Here is a 21,697-nt window from a genome sequence, read left to right as displayed (position 1 = left end):
GGGGGGATGGGTTAGCCCGGTGATGGGGATTAAAGAGGGCACGTATTGAATGGAGCACTGGGTGTTATATGCAAACAATGAATCATGGAACACTACATCGAAAACTAATGATGTAATGTATTGTGATTAACATAACATAATAAAATAAAATAAAAAAAAGATTATTTGAGAGAGAGAGAGAGAGAGAGAACGTGTGAGTGGGGGGAAGGGCAGAGGGAGAGGGAGAGAATCACAAGCAGACTCCCTGCTGAGTGAGGAGCCCAATGTGAGGCCGTATCCCAGGACCCTGAGATCATGACCTGAGCCCAAATCAAGAGTTGGATACTTCACTGACTGATCCACCTAGGTGCCCCTGTTGCCTGTACTTTTGGTGTCATATCAAGAAATCATTGCCAAGACCAATTTCAAGAAGCTTTTCCCCTATGATTTCTTCTAGGAGTTTCATGGTTTCAGGTCTTACCTCTAAGTCTTTAATTCCTTATGTGTTGATTTTTGTGAATGGTGTAAGATAAGGATCCAATTTCATTCTTTTGCCTATGGATTTCTAGTTTTCCCAACACCATTTATTGAACAGGCTGTCTTTTTTCTATTGCATATGCTTGGCACTATTGTCAAAAATCAGTTGATTGTATATTCATGGATTTATTTCTGGGTTTACCATTCTGTTCCATTTGTCTATATGTTTGTCTTTATGCTAATGTTCTTCTTTATCTCTGGTCATTTTCTTTTTATGAAGTCTGTTTTGTCTGAGTAATACAACTGCTCCTTCTTTATTTTGATCAGTTTTTTCATGGGCTATATCTTTTCTCACCCTTTTGATTTTAACCTTTCTATACCATTACATTTAAAATGAGTTTCTTGTAGACCTCATGTAATTGGGCTCTTTTAAAAATCCATTCTGGGGCACCTGGGTGGCTCAGTCGGTTAAGCGTACAACTCTTGGTTTTGGCTCTGGTCATGATCTTGAGGTCCTGAGATCGAGCCCCATGTTGGGCTCTGTGCTTGTCGTGGAGTCTGCTTGGGATTCTCCCTCTCCCTCTGCCCCTCCCCTCACTGGTGCTCTCTCACTCTATCTCTCTCTAAAATAAATAAATAAAATATTTAAAAAATCCATTCTAACAATCTCTGTCTTTTAATTGGTGTATTTAGACGTTTTGCATTTAATGTATTATTGATATGTTTGAGTTTAAATCTATTTTATTATTTATTTTGTTTCCTCTGTTTTTGTTTCCTGTTTTCTGCTTACTTTTGCGTTATTTGAATATTTTTTAGTCTCTCATTCTTTTTCTCTACATTGTTTTACTGAGACTATCTTTCCATTATTTCAACAGTATTTGTCCTTACTTGTTGGAGAATTTTCATAATAGCTGCTTTAAAATTTTTACCAGATAATTCCAACAATTTGTCATTGCAACATTGATATCTGTTAATTGTCTTTACTCATGTATGGTTCTTCATATCCAGATAAATTTTTGAATTTTATCCTAAACATTAGAATATTGTGTGATGAGACTTTGGGTCTTACTTAAATCATATGGAGAATTTGAATAATTTTGTTTTGGCAGCTGGAACCAAGATGTGTTCAGACTGAAAGTTCTGACTTGCCTTCTGTGGGTTGTGATTAGAATATCAGCTCTGTTTCCAAGCCTTGACAGTGTTACTCAGATCCGTCCCATGTGTACCACTCAGGAGTCAGTCTGGGTTGGGTACTGGTCGATTAGTTCAGCTCAGCTTTTAAGGTCTATGCTATTCTGTTAAGAGTCAGATTCATACATGCACTGCTCCTAAGTGAGCCTGGAAGGTCATATAGCTTTCACTGATTTGTTTTCCTGAACTTCTCTTTCTCCACAATTCCCCTTATATGTTATGGCTTCTTTAGGCTCCCCTTTTAGGTCTCTGGCTAGAAAGTTGGAACTTTATTTAAGTTTCTCTACTACTCACTTCCCATGATTGTACCTGAATCCCAGGCCAAGGGGCAGGAAGATGGAGAGAGAAAAATAATGCAGTGGGGGTTTTATCACTCTCTTGGGACCACAGATCCTTTGATCAGAGAAGATATTCCTCCTTTAGAGTTGTAAAGGCTTGTAGGTGTCTAGGGGCTGACATACAATAGAATACAGAAAATGAAAAAAAAATACATGGATTTCCCGGACTCAGACTTTTAGAAGACTCATTTCCCACTCTTGTTCCAGTCCTGGAAGTATTCACCTGGAGTTCTCTTTTTTTTTATGGTGATGTCTACTCTTTATTCATTTTGATATCCACTTGACTGCCTTGAGGCATGGCCAGAGGACAAAAGAAGAGAAATAGAAGAAAACCCAGAAAATTTACCACTGGCTTGGTGGTACTTTGAATTGTTATTTCTTTTAATCTGCCTGCTACTGTTTACTTTCAGCATCCTCAAATAGGTACTCCATGCATTTTACTCAGGTTTCATAGCTGCGTTCAGTGGGAGAGATAGGGTGGAATGTGCTTATTCCATCCTATTTGGAAAGAGACCTCATCCTTTTTGTTTTGTTTTTATTTGTTTTCTCTTAATCATAAGTAAGCCTTGAGTTTTTTTCAAAGACTTCCCCTTCATCTGTTGAGGTGATATTTTTGTTTTCTTATATAATCTCCTAGTATTTCTAAAAGAGAGAGATTATTAGATTACTAGATTCTCTAATATTCTTATAGTTGTGTGATAAGCATAATTTGTCTAAGCTTTATAATAAAAAAGTACATTTTTGCTTTCAGTTTGCTAACTGGTGTTGGGTCTGGTGTTTACTTACTATCATTTCACCTATGTTCATGTTCATGTTAGTAACATCATGGAAATATTCAATTTTCCCATACTCTCTTTCTCTTTTACATAAATATTCCCACATGCCAGCTTTAAGATTTACTCAGCTCCTGTGAAGCAGTAAGTTGGTCTTTACTTTACAAAAATTGGACTCTTAGTATGAAGGAAGAGGCCGAACGAGAAGATAGCTGTGCAGAGACATCTGTTAGTGGTCACTAGACCCCTTTTCCAGATGTTGTGCGACAGTTTCTTCCAGTATCAGTTTGCAGGTAATTCAGTAGCCTGTCCTCTCCTGGGCTGTGCAAGGTGTGGAAGCTAGGAGCCTGGAGTCCTGGGTCTTCCTCCTGCGTGGTTCCGAACCAGCTGTCTACAGGGGCAGTCTCAGTGACTCATGTAGGAAAATGTGTGGACCAGGTTCACATAAGGTGGGAAGGACCATTTTCAGTGATATTTAAAATGTCATCTTATGAATGCGGTTGAGCCAGGACAGACCAGCTAAGTGATCTTAGGCAGTCATCCTGTCTCCCTGAACTTCAGTGTCAAAGTGGGGCTCTTTGGGGCTCTAGAGGTCTTTAAGGCCATCATGCCTTTGAATCTAACTTGGGCTCCATTGGCTGGAAAGGAAACTGGGTAGGCCTTGTGGGGAGGGCGGTGGTCAGAAAGGGCTGTTAATGACGCAGCCCAACAGGAGCAGGGCCGAACAGCAGCCTCAGAAGGGTGAAACATTTTAATTGGCATCTTCCACAGAACAGCAAATTGAGTGCTCGGATTTCCTCCCTGTGTTCTTTCTCCCTTGGCTCCTCCTGTCACCCTGGCTGGAGCCCAGGCAGAACTGGGCTGCTGCCTGGGGGCCATCGCCATGGTATTCAGGGGCTCCCAGTGAGGCCTGTGCAGAATCTGAGTTCTCCCTTCAAAGTGGATGCCAACTGCCTGGAGGGCCACCAGGGAGCGCCTAGAAGCTTCCACTTAGCAACGGTTTCCCTCTCAGGACCTGAAAGGCCTGCAGAGGAATGCACTTCTTGCTTATTCTGGAGAAACTTCTGAGCTCTGGCCCTTTCAGCTCCCACTTTTTTCCAACCCTCTTTTAAGCTTGGACTTCAGAAAATTGTCTGGTGAGAGACACTTCCTTGAGAGCCTTTACTCTCTGCCTCCACCTAAAACTGAAAAAGTGATACTGAGGCAAAAAAGAGTTGAGATGAAGAAGAAGAATGAGGGGAAGAATGAGGGGGGGAAATCGGAGGGGGAGATGAACCGTGAGAGACGATGGACTCCAAAAAACAAACTCAGGGTTCTAGAGGGGAGGGGGGTGGGGGGGATGGGTTAGCCTGGTGATGGGTATTAAAGGGGGCACATTCTGCATGGAGCACTGCGTGTTATATGCAAATAATGAATCATGGAACACTACATCAAAAAAAAAAAAGAGTTGAGATGACTAGCTTAGATAATATAGCTCTGATTATCTATGGTTGTTCTTAGAACAACTTTATATTGGGGCCAGACCTACCTTCAGCTGCACGGAATGCAAAGTCCCAGCTATGCTAAACCCAGGTGTATAATCTTGGGTGGCTCACTTCCCTTCTCTGGGCCTTGTGTTCTTCCAATACAGAGGGAAGGTCTTGAGGTAGGTTATTGATTACCAACATCTTTTCCAGCCGGGATGGTCTAGAGGTCTGTGGCGCCATCTTTCCCGGTTGAACTGTGAAGAATTTGATGTGGAAATGCTTGAAGCTATCCCAAAGAAGGTATAGAGGTCTGGGGGTGGGGGAGAGCAAGGGCTTTGGAGTCAGACAGATGTAGGATCAAACCACTACTGACCAGAAGGTTGGTGGTTATCTAATAGGACCGTATGTGCCTTTGTACAAGTTGGAAAACTGTACCCCTTCTGAAGTCACTTTTTTCTGCTCCCTAGAATTATGCAGTACATAACCTGTCCAGTTATACACAACTGTTGTCTGTGTCCTTGGGCCATTTATTTAATCTCTTTGGACCTCTGTTTACTCATCTGAAAAAAGAGGATAGTGATGCCTGTCTTACAGGGTAATGGTGAGGATAGGCATATGTGTCAAATGCCCATGGCTCCTACAGAGTAGTTACCCTGGAAGTATAAATTTCCTTTTTATTTTTCCAGGAACAATCTTCCTGAGATGTGGGCTTCAGGGCCCAAGGCACCTCCCTCTTCCAAAAGAGCAGCCTAGTGGTGGCCTAGTGTTTCCAGGGTGGGTTTGGAGCTTGGAATCACATCCTGTCAGTTTGCCTCAGATTCTGCACTGTCTTGGGTATTCATTCCAGGATGCCTTGGGATGCTCCCTCTGTTTGTCCTGCAAGAGGGAAGGGGGGCTCCCCAGTGGCAGGGTGATCACCTAGGCACAGAGTAGTGTCACTGTTGCCAGGCAGTAGGAAGGCTCAAGAGAGACTAGGCCAGTAAGTAAGAGTGGCACAGACTATGAGGAATTTCTCCTGGCCGAGGGTGGCCCTGGAGAGGGAGAGACACAGGCTGTTCATGCCTCGTCCTGTTCCACCTGGTAGGCAGGGCAGAAGCACTGGGTTACTCACTGAGTCAGGGGAGCTGAGACGGAGGTCACTGTGGCCCCTGGTTGAGGAGTCATGGATTTCTCCTAACAGATGTGTTGGGAAGAACGCCAGCTCTGGTGTTAATTCCTCCTGCCTTTGAATTTGGGGACTGCCACTTTTGTCCCCCCAAAATCATATGCTGAAGCCCAAAGTGATGGTATTTGGAGGTGCATCTTTGGGAGGTAATTAGGTCATGAGAGTGTAGACCCCGTCGTTGGATTAGTGTCCTTATTTTTTTTTTTTAAGATTTTATTTATTTGACACAAAGACAGTGAGAGACAGAACACAAGCAGGGGGAGTGTGAGAGGGAGAAGCAGGCTTCCCTCTGAGCAGGGAGTGTGATGCGGGGCTTGATCCCAGGACCCCAGGACCATGACCGGAGCCGAAGACAGATGCTTAACAACTGAGCCACCCAGGCACCCTGGATTAGTGTCCTTATAAGAAGAGGAAGAGAGCAGCTTAGCTCGGTGGGTTTTGGCCCACAGTCTCTTATGAGGCCACATTCAAGACATCAGCTGGGATTAGAGTCCTCTGAAGACTTCACTGGGGCTGGATGACCTGCTTCCATGTGGCTCACTCACATGACTGACCAGTTGATGTTGGCTTTTGGCGGGAGGGCTCAGTTCTCCACCGTGTGGAGCTCTCCATAGGGTTGCTTGAGGATTCTAATGGCTTGACTGTCTGACTGCCCCAGAGTAAAGGATCCATGAGAGAGCCAGGTGTGAGTAGCGATGTTTTATGGCCAGGACTTGGAAGTCACACAGCACCCGTTTACAGTAATCTGTTCATCGTGTGGTCAGTCCTGATGTGCTGTGGGAAGGGAACACACAAAGGTGTGAGCATGAGGAGGCGAGGCTCCGGGGAACCATCTTGGAGGCTGATAGTGTGTTTGCATAACAGAATTCAGTGTTTTGGTGTTTCACCACATTCATTTATTTATGGTGTCTTCCTGTGCCCCAGCCACATGCCAGCCCTGTGTTAGGTGCTGGGAATGTGGCTGTGAACAGGACAGACAAGGTCCCTGCCTCATGGGGCCCACAGTCTAGCAGGGAGATAGATATTAATCCCCCAAATCATGATTCCATTACAATTTTCATAAATGCTGTGAAAGAAAGGAAGGAAAGGAAGGGGGTTCAATGGGAACATATGATGAGGGGTCCTCATGTAGCCTGGGGTGGGGAGGCAAGGTGGGTTTCCCTAAGAATGTTCTCTCCTCTGTGCTTTGGGGCACTTTGCACTGAGGTCCACCCTGGTGCTGCTTCAACCAGTTTTTTCTCCACCCCTTGCTCCCCACCAAATACTGAGCACCACGGGAGCAAAGATCTCACCTCAATGCAGCTCTGTGTCCCCAGTGCCTGGCCTAGAGCTGAACGTACACTAGGGGTTCAACTTGTGGGAGCTGAGTGACTGTGTGATCTGACGCCTGCAGCGACCTCTTCTCCTCAGAGGCTGTGTTTGGGACCAGGGAGAGGGCAAGTGTGGAAGAGGTAGGATCCAATTGAGGACAAAATAGAGTGAATCCGCCACCCTCCTGTGCAGGTACTACTCTTTAACGGCCTCTGCCCCCATGTGGCTCTTTTCAGTAGCAGCAGGATAAGAGCCCCCACAGTTGAATTCTGACTTGGAGGCTGTGATCCAATGGGGACCTAACTAGCATTGTGGTGCCTTGGGTTTCCTTGGCTTCGGCTCATTCACCAATAGAAACTGGCTGTTTTGGCCTCAGTGAGAATGGTAGTCATTATCACATAGCTCTTGCTTATTGCATGCTTATTATGTGCTGGGCATGGCAATGTGCATTCTTGCCATCACCTTACACGTTAGGGCCTTTGCATTTGCTGCCCCCTCAGCCTGCTGTGCTTTTCTCTGGACATCCCCACTTCCTGTGGGTGCCTGCTCAGATCTCCTCATCAGAGGCCCTACCTGACCATCCTGTGTCAATTTGCACATCAGGCCCCCTTCATCTTCTCACCTGGCTGCACTTCTAATCTTTGTTGTACTAATCATATCTACTTATTTTAAATACGGACTCTGGGGGCACCTGGGTGACTCAGTTGGTTAAAAATCTGACTCTTGGTTTCAGCTCAGGTCATGATCTCAGGGTCCTGGGATCAAGCCCCACATTAGGGCTCCATGCTTAGCAGGGAGTCTGCTTGAGATTCTCTCTCTCCCCCTCTCTTCCTTTCCCCACTCATGCTCTCTCTCTCTAAAATAAATAATAAATTAATAAATAAGTAAATTAATTCATTAAAAATAAATAAATAAATTAAAAAATACGATCTCTTAGTCTTAGTCTGCTTGGGTTTCTATAACAAAAATACCATAGACTGGGGGCTTTAAACAACAGACATTTGTCATTTGTTTCTCACAGTTCTGGAGGCCTAGCAGTCCAAGATCAAGACACCAGTGGGTCCAGTTCTTGGTGAGGGCCCAGTTCCTGACTAGTAGATGGCTGCCTTCTTGTGTCCTCACATGGCCAAGAAAGAGAGGGGGCGATCTCTCTTCCTCTTTTTATAAGGGAACTAATCCCATCATGGGGGCTCTACCCTCATGACCCAATCACTTCCCGAAGACTCCACCTCTGAGTACCATCATATTAGGGCTTCAGTGTATGAATTTTGGGGAGACACATTCAGTTCATAGCACACAAATATTCGGTTCATAGCACATAGAGAGATAAATAAAAGGATCACAGTGTTTGTCCAGGGGAGTAAAACATTGAAATTTTCTGTATTAGTTGAAATATAAAATTTCACAGTGTGAACAGAAATCCTGTGGAAAGCCTCATCCCTTTATAAATTACAGAGTGTTTTCTTATGAGGTAGCTCATTTAGCCTTTTCTTAAAACAACAATGTGAGGAAGGCAGGACATGTATCCTGCTTTTAAAGCTGTGTTCTAGAAGCAGCTCTGGCCCTGAGAGGCTGAATGAGGGAGTCAGGACCAGGCAGAGAGAGGCTGGCATTCACATCAAGCCCTGGAATCCTAAATGCAGAGCTTTGTCTCCATGCCGTGTTATCAGTGATAAACCACAGTGGACATCAAGGTCTGCAGTCCTATGAAAATGACTCTCATAAGGTAGCTTTGCTAACACCCTGCCCAAAGTGAGTAGACACAACTGTTCCCATTGGCTGTGTTTGTCTTTGGCCTTTCTTTTGAGGTTCCCTTTTGCAGGGCTGTGCAGAGGCCAGCTGAGGGAATGGTGGAGATGCTAAGGCAGTGTATTTTTTCAAATCTCACCATGAAGAGATGAGCTTATATTTAATTTCGTCAGGGAGTCCTACTCTGCTCCCTAACCTAAAATATGCACCCCTACAACCTTCCTCTCTCTAAGAGTACCCTGGAATTTTCTGTCATAGTGCTCATTACAATCCTTAGCTAGACTCCAAACTCATTAGCAGAAAAACCTTAAGAGGGAGAAGGTAAAAACTGCTACGATCCTGTAGGCAGTCAGGGGATGTGAGATCGGTGTGTGTGCTGGGAAGAGAAAGAGGGAATTGTATAGGAAACAAACTGAGGGTTGCTGGAGGAGAGGTGGGTGGAGGGATGGGGTAACGGGTGATGAGCATTAAGGAGGGCACTTGGTGTCGTGAGCACTGGGTATTACATGAAACTGATGAATCGCAACTGCCCTCTCTGAAAATGGATAATGATCAGTTTGCTCTTAATGCTTCATCTCTTGCTGGTTGACCAGTAGACTGTAGTATGTTTTAATAGTTTTTTCTTAATTAATAAAGTTGGCCTCCGATGGCCAGCTCCCTGGGAGTGCTCTTCATCTCCAGCTTGTCCTCTTCTACCTCCTTCCAGACACCGCAGCTGGGTCCTCCTCGCCCCCTTTTCTAAGTCAGTTTTTCTAACGTAAGATCCTGTATGCACAGTTTTCGTCCATCTCTCAGTTTTTTTTTCTTCTCCTAGTCTTTTATTTGTAAACAGTAGTCTTTAATAATAAATGCCAAAGGAAAGCAACAAACAAAAGCAGGGGATTTGCCTAGTGGATGGGAAATGACTGTGAGCCATGGCAGACCAGAGTTCCTGTTTTGTTCTGTGGGGCCAGGAGTCTGCAATGTGGTGTGCTCATCTTTCTTCTCCCTCACAAAGGTCTCAAACGGCTTAGATGGGAGGCTGAACACGATGACTGGTCCTAATTTTTGCTATTCAGTCATTTTTCTTGATCTTGCTTTCTGACTCCGTACATTCCAGACTGTTCAACGGATTTGTAATAAACTTCCAAGATGAAGGGAAATTTCTTGCTCATTGTTTGCCTGAAATCTTGGCTTGTGTTCATCTTATAAAACAAAAAATATGCTCCAAAAACACCCAAGAGTTCAACTACTAAAACTCCTTTAAAGATCTTTGCCACTGTTTCCATAGTGCAGGCCATCCTGAGGTGCTTACACGCAGCTATCTCTCAGTTTTTTTTCCTTATTAGTACTAAAATGAAAGGACCAGAGCAAGGTTTTGACCTCTTGCGATTCCAGAGTTATCTGGAACCAGAATCCCAAGATACGAATTCATGGATTTCTGCAGTAGATGGTTACTGAGATTCATGTGTCATGCGTGCACTTAGCTGTGAAGATAAAAAGGAGATTAAGAGCATGTCCCTACTTTCATGGAACACACATATTGTTGGAAAGGTAGACCCTAAAGAAATGACACTGACACTATCATCTACCTTTCGTTGAGCATCTCATCGTGATCGTGTGCTAAGATGGTGCTGAGTGTTCCCCAAATTTCATCTTCCACCCTGACAGCCTTTAGAGGTAAGTATTGTGACTTAAAAGTGCACATGAGCAAAATGACTTGGAGAGGTTTGGTAACACAGCAGAGAAGCCAGGATTCCAGGTGAGGTCCATCTGACTCTAAAGCCTGCAGTCTCTCCACCTGCTATGACAGAAAACTGGTGTCAGGAGGACAGCAGCAGGATCACAGAGGGACTTTTTCACTGGGGGCGGTTGCATTTGGTCCCTGTTGTGTGAGTGGGCATTCGTTAGTTGGAAAAAGTGGAGAAGGACATGAAAGTCAAGGGAGGGCATGAATAAAGGCCTGGGGTAGAAAAGCGTCCAGAGTAGGACCCACAGGTGGAGAGCTCAGGATGGCTGGTGTGCAGGGGTGTGTGGGGAATGGTGGGGGCTGAGGCCAGAGCAGGGGGCTGGGGCCACATTGTGCATTGGCATCCGGGCATGGACTCTGTCCTGTGGAGCAGGCCATGGGGAGACTACAGATAATATACAAGATAGGACAAGATGGAAAAGTGAAAACTCAGAAGCCTTCAGAGGCCAGACGGTAACATAAGCCAGGCAGTAGGCTGGTTCATATTTGTTGAGGGGACTTTGTGCCAGGCACTATTCTGAGTTCTGGGCATACAGAGCATAAGGCTGCTGGAAGCTTGCCTTCAGGGAGCTAATACCTTCTTGTGTCCATGTCTGTGATGGAGAAGTGTTTTAATTCCAGATACTGACAGGTGCTTGAGAGAAGATGATGGTCAGAGAAGGCTCTGGGGCCCTGCCATTTGGGTTGAGACCTGAAAGGTGAGGGGGCTTCTGTGCAAGGGATGAGATCTGTAAGAGGCAGGGTATGTGGTGGCTCCAGAGCAAGGCCCTGGAACTAGACTGCACAGTAATGAATCTGGTTCTGCCATTTACCAGCTGTGTGGCCTCAGGGAGGTGACCTAACCTCCCTATGCCTCAGGTACCTCATCTATTAAGTGGGAATAACGATAGCACGACCCCCAAGGGCCGTGAAGAGAACTGCGTAAGTTAGCACATGTAAAATGCTTAGACTGGCACCTGGACATGGAAAGGCCTGGAAGGGGAGCCGATACTATTGGAATCCTAGTTACCAGGAGCATAGCATTCCAAGCAGGAGGAGCAAGGGAAAAGGCACTTCCATGGGAATAGGTTCTGGTGGCTTTGGGAAGGAGAAAGGAGGCTAGTGTAGCTGCAGCTTAGTCAACTAGCAGACAAGGGGAAGAGAGGAGGTCAGATCAGGGAGGGACGTGTAGGCAGTGATTTGAACACGGTGAGAAGCGCTGGAGCGATTTAAGCAGGGAAGCCATGCAGTCTGATGGACTGGTGGCAGGCGGAGAAGGGGTGAGAGTGGAGTGGGAGACCCTGGGATGATGTTGGGGTCCTCTAAACAAAGGGCCCTTGATGCTTGTGCCAGAGTTTTAGGAGAGGAGCTAGAAGGAGTGGCAGGAGTTAGGATATGTTTTAGAGGTAAGGGCTATAGGGTTTATTGGCAGAAGGGCTGTGGGTAATGATGGAAGGAATGGAAATAAGGTTAACTTCACACATTTTTGTCCTGATCAACTGTGGTGGGGAAAGGAGTGTCGGGGAGGGTGGTGGCATTGATGGAGATGGGGAAGCCTGGGGAAGAGCAGATTTCTGGGAGAAACACAGTTCTCCTTGGCCATGTGCAGTCTGAGAGTCGTAATGCACGTGTCTCAGGTAGGCAGCTGGGATGCAGCCCTGCTGGTGTGAGCAGCAGGGATTCATGCCACTGTGGCGAACTGTTCCCAAGGGAATTCAGATCATTTACTTTTAGACACTTGCTTGCCAAGCTCAGTACACCTGACACAAAGAGAGACAGCGAGAGAGGGAACCTCCAATTTGTGGCCCCCCCCAAATGGTTCCCAAACTTCCATCCAGCCGAGAAGATAAATTGCCAAGCTAAGACCCAGCCTTTAGCTGGTTGGTAGTGGGGTTCTTTGGTGTCTGCAGAGGAGGAGAGCTCCTAGCAGCCTGCCGGTCTCTGTCCCAGCACTTCTGTGGCTTCATGGCCGGACCTGGCTTCCTCCACTCCTTCTCTAGCCCTTTACTCAGCTGGTGATGCCCTGTGTTCAGGCCCTGGCATGAGTCCGGAGGGAAATGGGCAGATACGGCCTCTGCTGTGGGGAGCCCAGCCCAGTGGGCATCTGAGTTCCTGTTCAAGGGTACAATGACCTGTGTCTAGTTTTATTTGTTTGATGCCTTTGATCGGCTCAGCCTGCAGCCAGTCAGTAAGGGCGTGATGATCTATGCTGCTGGACAGAACAGTGCCGGCAGTGCATGCCTGAGCCAAGCTCGGGAGCTGAGTGTGCACACTAGCTCTTCGGGGCTCAAGGTCCTGCAAGGAGCGTGCATGAAGATGGAGCAGCTCCAGCGAGTCCTGGCTAGAGGTTGACTTCTTACCTTGGATCTGGGGAGCTCTTTGCTCATTTTGGGCTTTGCACCCTGCTGGCAGCATGCTCGGGATGGGGAGTGATTTTCTCATTCAGCTCTGTTCTTTGTCAGGCCCACGGAGGGGTCTGAGCTTCCCTCTCCGATTCTGCTTGGACTCTCCCTCTCACGTGCATACACTCTCAGTGTCTGTCCTTTAGTAGGTTTCAAAGTCATGCTGTGAACAGTTCTTTCTCACAAAACTGCTGAAAGAAACCAAGGGAATTTGACATTAGATTCCATAGGTACGCGTTTTCAAAACCATGCTGGGGCTTTCCAAAGAGCTCTTAGAAAGTGTGCTTGGCTGTTCCTTTTCAAAGTGGGTTATGTCCTTTAACACCTTGCTATTCAGAGTGGGATTCTGGGACCCACACTATCTGCATCACCTGGGAGCTTGTTTGAAATGCAGAATGTCAGGCCCCACTCCTGATCAATTGAAACAGAATCTGCATTTTAACAAGATCCTCAAGTGATTTTTATGCACAGTAAAGTCTGAGGTGAGGTGCTTCAGGCAGCAGCCTTCTGGAAAATGCTTGATCTTGGACAGCTCCTGATTATACAGTCCAGAAGATGGTTCCCAGGTTCCTTTTGTCTCCTGAGAAGATGGGGATCTGGCTTAGCCTGAAGATCATTGTGAAGGTGAATGTTGTTAAGCAGTCGGTTGCTGAGGCTTATTTAAAATAACACATATAGGGGCACTTGGGTGGCTCAGTCGGTTAAGCATCTGCCTTCGGCTCAGGTCATGATCTTAGGGTCCTGGGATCAAGTCCCGCATCGGGCTCCCTGCTCAGTGGGGGGTCTGCTTTTCCCTCTTCCTCTGCCCTTCTCCCTGCTTGTGCTCTCTCTTGTTCTCTCTCTCTCAAATAAGTAAATAAAATCTTAAAAAAAATAACACATATATTCTCTTTTTTTGGCAATGATTTAAGTGACTTGACTTTTGTGGGTGAAGGCCTCCAGTTATTTTGGTCAAATGAGGAGGGAGCTGGGTGTGTCAGTCCGGGGATGAGAGGGCTCAAGGGGCTTGAGGCTAGGAGTTGTCATCGAATGTTGATGGAGCCCTCAGATTTCATCATCACGAAGAGCCCTCTAAGATTGTGTGACAGGTTAAAGGTGAAGGAGCCTGTCTCCAGAGGGGGTATGCTCCCATCCCTAGGGGCGATTCAGGCAGGAGCTTGCCATCCACTTGTCTGGGATGTTATAGGGGATCCAAGCAGGACGTGTGGAGTTGGACTGGATACCTTTTAATGTGCATTCCAGCTGTGGGAACTACAAAGAAAAGAGAAGGGCTCACAGAACTGAGTTTCAAGCCCAGCTTTCCCATTTACTAGCCCTGATTTGGGCAGGTTACTTACCTTTTCTAAGCCTCAGTTCCCTCATCTGAAAATAGGGATAATAATACTCACCTCATGGGCTGGTGTGAACATTAAATGAAAATTATGGACCTAAAGTTCCTACCAGTGCCTGGCATGATGTGGAGGTGTCCTATATTTTCGTGTCTTTCCTCTTCTCTGTACTTTTCTTTGCCTTGTCTGGAGTGAACTGTAATTAGTGAACAGTTTGAACAGACAGCTTGATATTGGATTTTAATCTCATACAGTTCTGATTCTTGTTCTTCTGTGAACAAGGACCTTTCATTTAGCATTCCAAAGACTTTGGATCAGGTCATGTATTAATATTATGTTTCCCCAACTCGGCCTCAGGCTCTGTGAGGTCAGGGCCTCGTACCTTGGCCAGGTGGTTTCCACAGAAATACCAGGCACCGTGATACATTCATATTGCAACAACTCTAATAATCTGTGTCAGGAAGCTCTGTGCCCAGCCTTTTGGTCTCAGCTGGACTCCTGGCCACCCAAGGTCCATCCTTGCATCCAGCACGGCAATGGGGAGGAGGGGGCTCAGGGGTTACTCAGCAGAGGTTAATCAGTTGTTTGCTCTAAGTCACAGGAAACCGTGAAAAGTCAGTTTGAAACCGTGAAAAGTCAGTTTGAAACCCGACAACTTGGAAAGAGGGATCAAGAAAAGGAAGCAAGGAAGTGATTGAAATAATAAATTTCACTTTTTCTTAATATCCCACTTTGTTCCATAAAGGATTGGTGCATACAGCAAAATAGAAATAGAATATCATTTGTGGAACAAGGTAGGATATAGGTAAATAAACAAATGTATAAAATCAGGACCAGGGAAGAAAGAAATACATTGCATGAGTCTTCCCACATGACCCAGATTCCTCCAAATTAAAAAAAAAAAGTAAAGGAGATATGTTTCCCAAGCGTCTTCTCAGGCTGGCAAAGGCTTGTATGATTTTCCTTCTGTCTGTGTTTCATTGCACCCTGGGCTGAGTGAGCCAGTGAGCCGTTCTGCCCTCTGGCAGGCAAGCCTTGCCCTCTGTAAGGATTTGCCCATTACGCTAGGAGAGAAGGGCCTGGGAGGTGCACCATCCCTGCCACTCTCAAATTATCAGCCCTGGTGAGTCATCACTACAAATTGGTTTTATTTTCTTTTATGCGAGAGCTTGATTCAGAGTCGATTTGACACCCAAATTGGCCCGGAAGGTATAATGAGGCGATGCCGAGCATCTCTGAATATAGAAGGGGGAAAAGGAACAGGCTGAAGGGTGGTGATGTCTTTTATGTTGTTTGGGCACAAATTCTAGCTGGATTGCAGAGCTCTGTTCTGTTTAAGGAACAGGAGAGCAGGGTGCATTCCTCTGCGAGCTGCTAACTTGAGGCCAGGTGGGGAGGAGACAAGGGCCTCTCCCACCAGGTCTGGGTGGTAGTCGGGCTCAGCAAACAGTACTAACACTCAGGTGTTGAAAGTGTGATGGACAGCACAAGGGTTAGGAGCACTGGCTCTGGAGTAAGGTAGCACTGGATTCAATTTCCAAATCTGCCCCTCACTAGTTGTTTCATCTTAGGCGATTTACGTAAGTTCTCAAAGGCTCAGTTTCCACATCTGGAAAACGGGAAAATATAGCAGGATCCTCAGAGAGTTGCTGTGAAGATAAAATTAGGTAATGGATGAGCAGTACTTAGTCTGGTCCTTAGTTATTCTATAGCGAGCATTTCTCATCTTAAGCAACCCCAATAACATGTTTTATATAAGTATTTAACTCAGTTATCTTTGTGAATTATACATGTTGTGGCCCTATTCTTTGATGTGCAGTGTAAGCTGGCAGGCACTCTCCCATGTACCCATCCACCCTTCCCCTCCAGCCTCCCCTGCCCCGCCCACCGCAGGCTTTGATAATACGTCAGACTGGGCATCAGAAGCCTTCTTAACTCAGCGCTTTTACATTTTTGTGCTTAAAATGGATCCTGGGGTTGTCAGGCATTGATATTTATCAAACCCAGCGGCGGAAAAGGAAGCCAGACACTTTAGTTACCCCTTGATACCCCATGATGTGGGAGTTAAAGAGATTGACTGCATCCCTTTTCCTGAGAATGCTGGGCTCGGAGCTGGAGACACGGATGACGTTTCTGACTCTGCTGCTTAGCTCTGGTCTGATCTTGGACAAGTCACTTGATCTCTTGGAATGTCAGTTTCCTCACCCGTTAAAGAGAATAGGCCTCCTGGGGCTGTTTTTCTGAGTTGTTGTGCTTCTCATGCTAACGTGAATTTGATTCTTGTTGCTATTCCCTTGTCCCTATTTTCTACCTAGGGAGGATAGAAGACGGTCAGGGAGTCCGCTGGTAGCTGGGGCTCTTGCATGAACAAGGCACTGAAGCGCCTTCCTTTTTGCCTGGCATCTCGCTCTTCTGGATGCCGTTGCTGTGAGTCCTGGCGTTAGCACCCGCCTAACAGAAGGACCCCTCTCTACTGACAGTCTCTGGGCTTGTGCCAGGTAGGAGGTCTCAGGCAGGTGACCTCCTCCACTCTCTGTAGGCCAGTAGGTGGCTCTTACGGGGGCTAGGGGCATGAGGAAGAGGGGCAGCCCTCACTAAGACGTTTCTCCCCATGGAGCCCTCTCCAGAGCATGGCTCCTATCTGCCTACCCTTTGTGGAAAGCAGAGAGGCTAAATGGAAAGAACACAGACTTTGGAGCCTGGTACACCTGGCTTTGGATTGGAGTTCTGCCACACAACCGTGTTGTCTTAGAAAAGTTACCTGTCCTTTCTCAATTCCAGTGGCCCGATTCTGTATCAAATGGGAATGGCAATCTTACTCAGTGTGAAGGCAGGGGCCGGGACTGGTTGTTCACAGCCTTCCCTGGTATCTACAGTTAGTCAGTGCTTGACAAATATTTCTAAATATTTCTGAAGGGCTCAATTGATACTTACAGCACATAGAAGTGCTCACTGTATGCTAGCATCCTTGTACCTTCCCCTCCACGTCTCCTTCCAATTCTTGGCCCCCATTGCACTCTGCATGGTAGGTTGGTAGAAGGTTGGCCATTGATCCGTATGATAAATATTGCGTGCCAGGCATCTAGGCATTGGGGATGTAGAAGTTTTTTCATTGGCAGAGAATCCATGCTCTGAGTTTGGATCACATCACCACGATCGTATGATCATGATCATGGCCTTCTTCCCTGGTGCTGGTCCAGAGAATCCATTGTAGTGGAAGGAGGAAGGCAATGAGCCCAATGAGGAAAGCACAGAGCATATGAGAAGGTGACAGTGCTGTGGGGAGGAATAGAGCAGGGAAGGGGAATGGGGACAGAGGAAGAGGGGGAGTCGGGAGTTGTGATCTTAGTAATGTGATCACCGAAGTCCTTACTTAGAAGGGGACAGCTACGCAAAGATGACCAAGTCTGTTTCTCCCCAGCACCCATCCAGTTTTCCTTGCTGGGTTTTGCAAGCAGGAGGCAGTGTGAGGTGAGGCCAGTCAGCTGCATCTTTTACAGTAACTTAGGAAGGTACCTAGAACCTCATTCTAAGGCTCTCTTCTCTGGGAGTCCTTTGTGTTGGCTTTCCAGCCCACCAGGCTTCCCAAAGGACCTCACCTCAAGAGGGTCCCTGGGCTGACCTCAGAGATTGTGGCAAAGCAGCAGACAGATCTGCATTGGGCAGATTTCCCTTCAGGAAGCCAGACTCTTTTCCCAGCTTGCTTGCTAACTGTGTGTTGTCCCTGGCACCCAGCCCCCCAGCTGCGTTTATACTGGCCCAGGTGCCAGAGCTTTCAAAACAAGGGTGGCAGTGTTTTTGGTGCGAGTTTTGGTTACAAAGCAGTGTGCACCTGCCCAGGCCACCACCACAACTATTTGGACCACCCTCCCTCCTGTTCTGATGGCCTGGATTATTTGTAGCTGAGCTGGGACATCAGTACCACCTTCATTGCCTGGGGCTGGGGTGCTCATTTTTCTGAGTTAACTTCCTGTCTCTCCTGCTTCCCTCCCAGTGGTCTCCATGGCAAGCCCTTCCTTTAAGATTTGCTTCTGGCCATTTTGGTTTTTTTTTTGGTGGGGGGGGGGCAATACAACAGACATACCAGGGGCACACTTCATTTAGAATGCTGCTTTTCACATGTGAGTGTAGCTTCTTACGCAATTGATTAAAACCCAGACTCCTGTCCCCACTTGCAGGGATTCTGATTCAGTGTTTCTGGGATGGGACCAACGAAACTGGATCATCATCATCATTATCATTTTAAGTCAGTTCCCAAGCTTGTCAGGCTGGGATAAACCCAGATTGAAAGGCATTGCTTTTCCCCCTAACTTATTTGTATGTCAAGACTGAGTGAAATCAACTGTTGCTGTCCACCCAGGGCCTTGCCCAGTGCTGAGCTCATAGTTGATGCTCAGGACACGTGTGGAAGTTTGGAGGCAATCGTTTTATAAGAAACCCTTTATAATGTGAGGAGTTGCTCACTAATGGGTCCCCATACTTATGTTTGCCGTCTTAACAGTTGATTTTTTCTTAAAGCAGAGGCATGTCTCTGTTCATGACTTTAATGACAAAACAAAAGCATCCTGAAAAGAAGAATTGAATAGGGGTAATTACTTTGAAAGAATTTGAGCCACACCTTCCTTCCTGAATGTTGCTTTGATAAAGATGTATGAAGTTACACCAGCTATTAGTACTTCTCAGCTGCTCAGTGGAATCAGCTAGCAGCTTAATAGGTATGATGCTTGGGTCCCATCCCCAAGGCTCTGTTTAATTGGGCTGGGGTGTGGCCTAGGCATCAGGATTTTAAGAAGTTCCCTAAGTAATTCTAATGTGCGGCCAGGGCTACAAATCCCTGACCTATAAACTGTGGAACTCCCTGGAGAGCAGAGTGGGAGATTTGTTTCTTGAGTCTTACAGGGAATCCTCTTGGACTAGAGATGGAAAATCCCCTGAATTCTGTGATCCAAGCCTGCTCTGGAATCTGAATCTAAAACATAACTTATATAAATAAATAGACATACACACACAGTATCTAAAATCTTAATGTACATCAAATAATAGTCAATTGTTTTCTACCCCTTTAATAAAAACATTTTTCCTGATTATAAACATGGTGCGCGAGTATCATAAACTATTGGGTTTATGCAGAAAAGTATAAAATAGGTTAAAAATCATCTCCCCAAATCCCAGCATACAGAAGAAATAACTATTAATATATCTGGTACATATCCTTCCCCTTATTTCTCTGTGCCTTTATAGACATGTAGCCTAGACCTACAATTCAGTGTCAATGGAATCGATATATACTGGTCTGGGTGTTTTGCCCAACAGTATTGATGTGGATAATTTTCCTTAAATCCTCATAATCACTTTTATGAGATTTTGTCAAATTCAAGCTCTGATTGCATCTGATAAATGGAACATCTACTTTGTTGTTAAGACTTGCTGTATATATATATTTAAAATAAAGGGCAAACAGCCACAAACGAGGCCTCCTGTGCTGGTCGAGAAGCCCGGATGTGTCTGAGCAGTCTCTGGAGTGTGCCTGGGCAGTTTGTGGGCTGGGGACAGAGGGCTCAGCAAGCTTGGCCACAACCACTTTTTGTAGTGCTGGTCTGTGTTGAGTTTTAGTTTCATTCTTTAGGCTTTTAAACAGTTTTTGTTTTCATTTGCCTTGTGGACCATGCCGAGAATATAGAACATCCAGTGCTGTCCTCATAGAGCTGCCTCCTGAGCATGCAGGAGGCAGAACCACCTGTAGGGGGCGTCTCAGTGGTGATCCATTGCTGGCCTGTGAATTGGACAGCCATTCAGTTATTGAGAAAAGCTGACAAGTTAAATTTATATTTGAAATCTCTTGATTTTTTTTTTTTTAGAGGGGGTTGGGTAGGTGCAGAGGAAGAGAGAGAATCTTATGTAGGCTCCATACCCAGCACAGACCCCAAAGTGGGGTTTGATCTCATAACCCTGCGATCATGACCAGAGCCAAAGTCAAGAGTTGGATGCTTAACCGACTGAGCCACCCAGGAGACCCTGAAATCTCTTGCTTTTTAAATGTAGACAAGTAATTGTTTAAAATCATTGTGGGGCCGAACAACACACCTGGGACTTTTTAGAGTCCTTTGGAAGCCAGTCTTATGTTCTTGGTCTACTAAGACATCTTTGGCCGTGGTATCGATTTAGTCTACTTGATTTAGTTCTAAAAATATTGACCTATGTGTTATTCCGCGTGGCACTTGCTCAGTGTTCAAAAGACTGGAAATACAAAGATGAACAATTATGCTCCTTGTCTTGAGCGGGGTAGCTTGTAATTGAGAGGAGCTGTTCTCAATATATGGTCCCCAGACCAGCTCCTCGATATTACCTGGGAACTTGTTAGAAATGCACATTCTCAGGCCCCACCCCAGGTTCACAGAATCAAAATTTGCATTTTAACAAATGCTGCAATCTGTTTTTTAACAAACCTTCCCGGTGGTTCTGACTCCTGCCGAAGTTTGAGAACCACTGCTCTGGGAGGGGAGTTAGGTGTATGGGCAGAGATCTATGGGATGGAGAAGCTGTGGCAAGAGTCAGGGAAGCTTTTCAGAAATGAATGGCTCCACCTGAATCTTAAAGGATGAGTAGAAGTTGGCAGGTGAGGCAGTGGGGAGGGGTGTCCCGGGGAGGGAGCAAAAAGAACCAGAGTAGGAGGAGAGAGGGTGTGTAGGGTGTTTGGGAATTGTCAGTTTAGAGCATGTGACTGACAGATGCTCTGGCAAATAGAATGAGCTTAGAAGAATAGATGGGGGCAGGTGTTAGATGCCAGGTCCTGTTAGCTGGATTGGGTTGGGACATCGCTGGAGACCTTGGAGTAAGGGAGTGTGGCACTGGGTCTGCGTTTAGGAAAATAATACTGCTGGCATGGTTCAAATTCCTTCTGGGTAGAGACAACTCTCTTGGTACCCACTGGCCTAGATCTGGATTCCTGCTTCTCCTGGTGTGACTTGGATCTGGGTCAGCAATTCCCATCCTTGGGTAGGGTGGTGGAAAGAGGAGGAAAAAGCTTTTGCGTGAGGAAACAGTCATTGCTGCATGTAAAATTGTGACTGCAATTGTCACATGTCACTGTGTCCTTTCCCTTCCCACAGGGAAAATGCTCATTCTCCAAGCTGAACATTTTACTGGTTGCTGGTGTTTTCAGCAATGGCAGTGGTCTTGGTTTTCCTACTTTAAAAGCAGCCCATCACTGCAGCAAATATTTTGGGGGAAAACAAACCTTGGTCTGTTTTCTTTCTTTAGAGATCTATGATGTCTAAAGAGGAAATAATTTGAGCTCAGGGCCCGGGAAACTCATGTCTGTATCTAACTAGGGCTTGCTTCTCCCTCTCTCTCTCACTCTCTTTCTTTTTGAAATGCTGGGGTGTGGGAGGGAATGGGAGCAGGATGCAATGTCACCTCCCCCTGCTGGTCGTTTTGTATAACGTCTTGTTGGTAATCTACGAAGCGAGTGTGGACAATGGGCAATGCAAATGACAGAAAAGTAGACTGAAACTGGATCCATTAACTTTTAAAATCTGCCCAGTATAGTGAATTGTGAAATCTTTATCTTTGTGAGAGGGTGAAAGGAATATATATATATTTTTTCTCCTTCCATTCTTTGCAAATTGATGTAATGTTTACGAAGTAGTTATTTCTTTTGTCTGGCTACTGCAACTTTGCATACATTAATGATTACTTTAGCAATCTCTCTCTCTCTCTCTTTTTTTTTTCTGCCTATCTAGTGAATGTTTTTTTTGTAAGCTAAAATGAACAGTTTTTTCCAGTTAATTGCTTTGGGTGCTTGGTTCAA

The 21,697-nt window shown here is 45.8% G+C and overlaps 2 protein-coding genes across 8 annotated transcripts in view; one reads left to right on the top strand and one right to left on the bottom strand.

Annotated features, from left to right (window-relative positions):
- PDE1C (phosphodiesterase 1C) overlaps positions 1–21,697 on the top strand; it is a 648,442-nt gene that overhangs the window by 148,030 nt on the left and 478,715 nt on the right. The window lies entirely within an intron of this gene.
- Positions 9,383–9,729, bottom strand: LOC112825042 (protein CEBPZOS-like). Its single transcript, XM_025873106.2, has one exon. It carries the CDS (start codon positions 9,727–9,729, stop codon positions 9,508–9,510), a length of 222 nt encoding a protein of 73 aa, XP_025728891.1. The 3' UTR covers positions 9,383–9,507.

This window comes from Callorhinus ursinus, unplaced genomic scaffold, assembly GCF_003265705.2.
Source record: "Callorhinus ursinus isolate GAN/ISIS: 27379988/994484 unplaced genomic scaffold, GSC_fseal_2.0 scaffold12, whole genome shotgun sequence".
In the NCBI taxonomy this organism is placed as follows: domain Eukaryota; kingdom Metazoa; phylum Chordata; class Mammalia; order Carnivora; family Otariidae; genus Callorhinus; species Callorhinus ursinus.
This window is presented reverse-complemented; position numbering and strand designations above follow the sequence as displayed.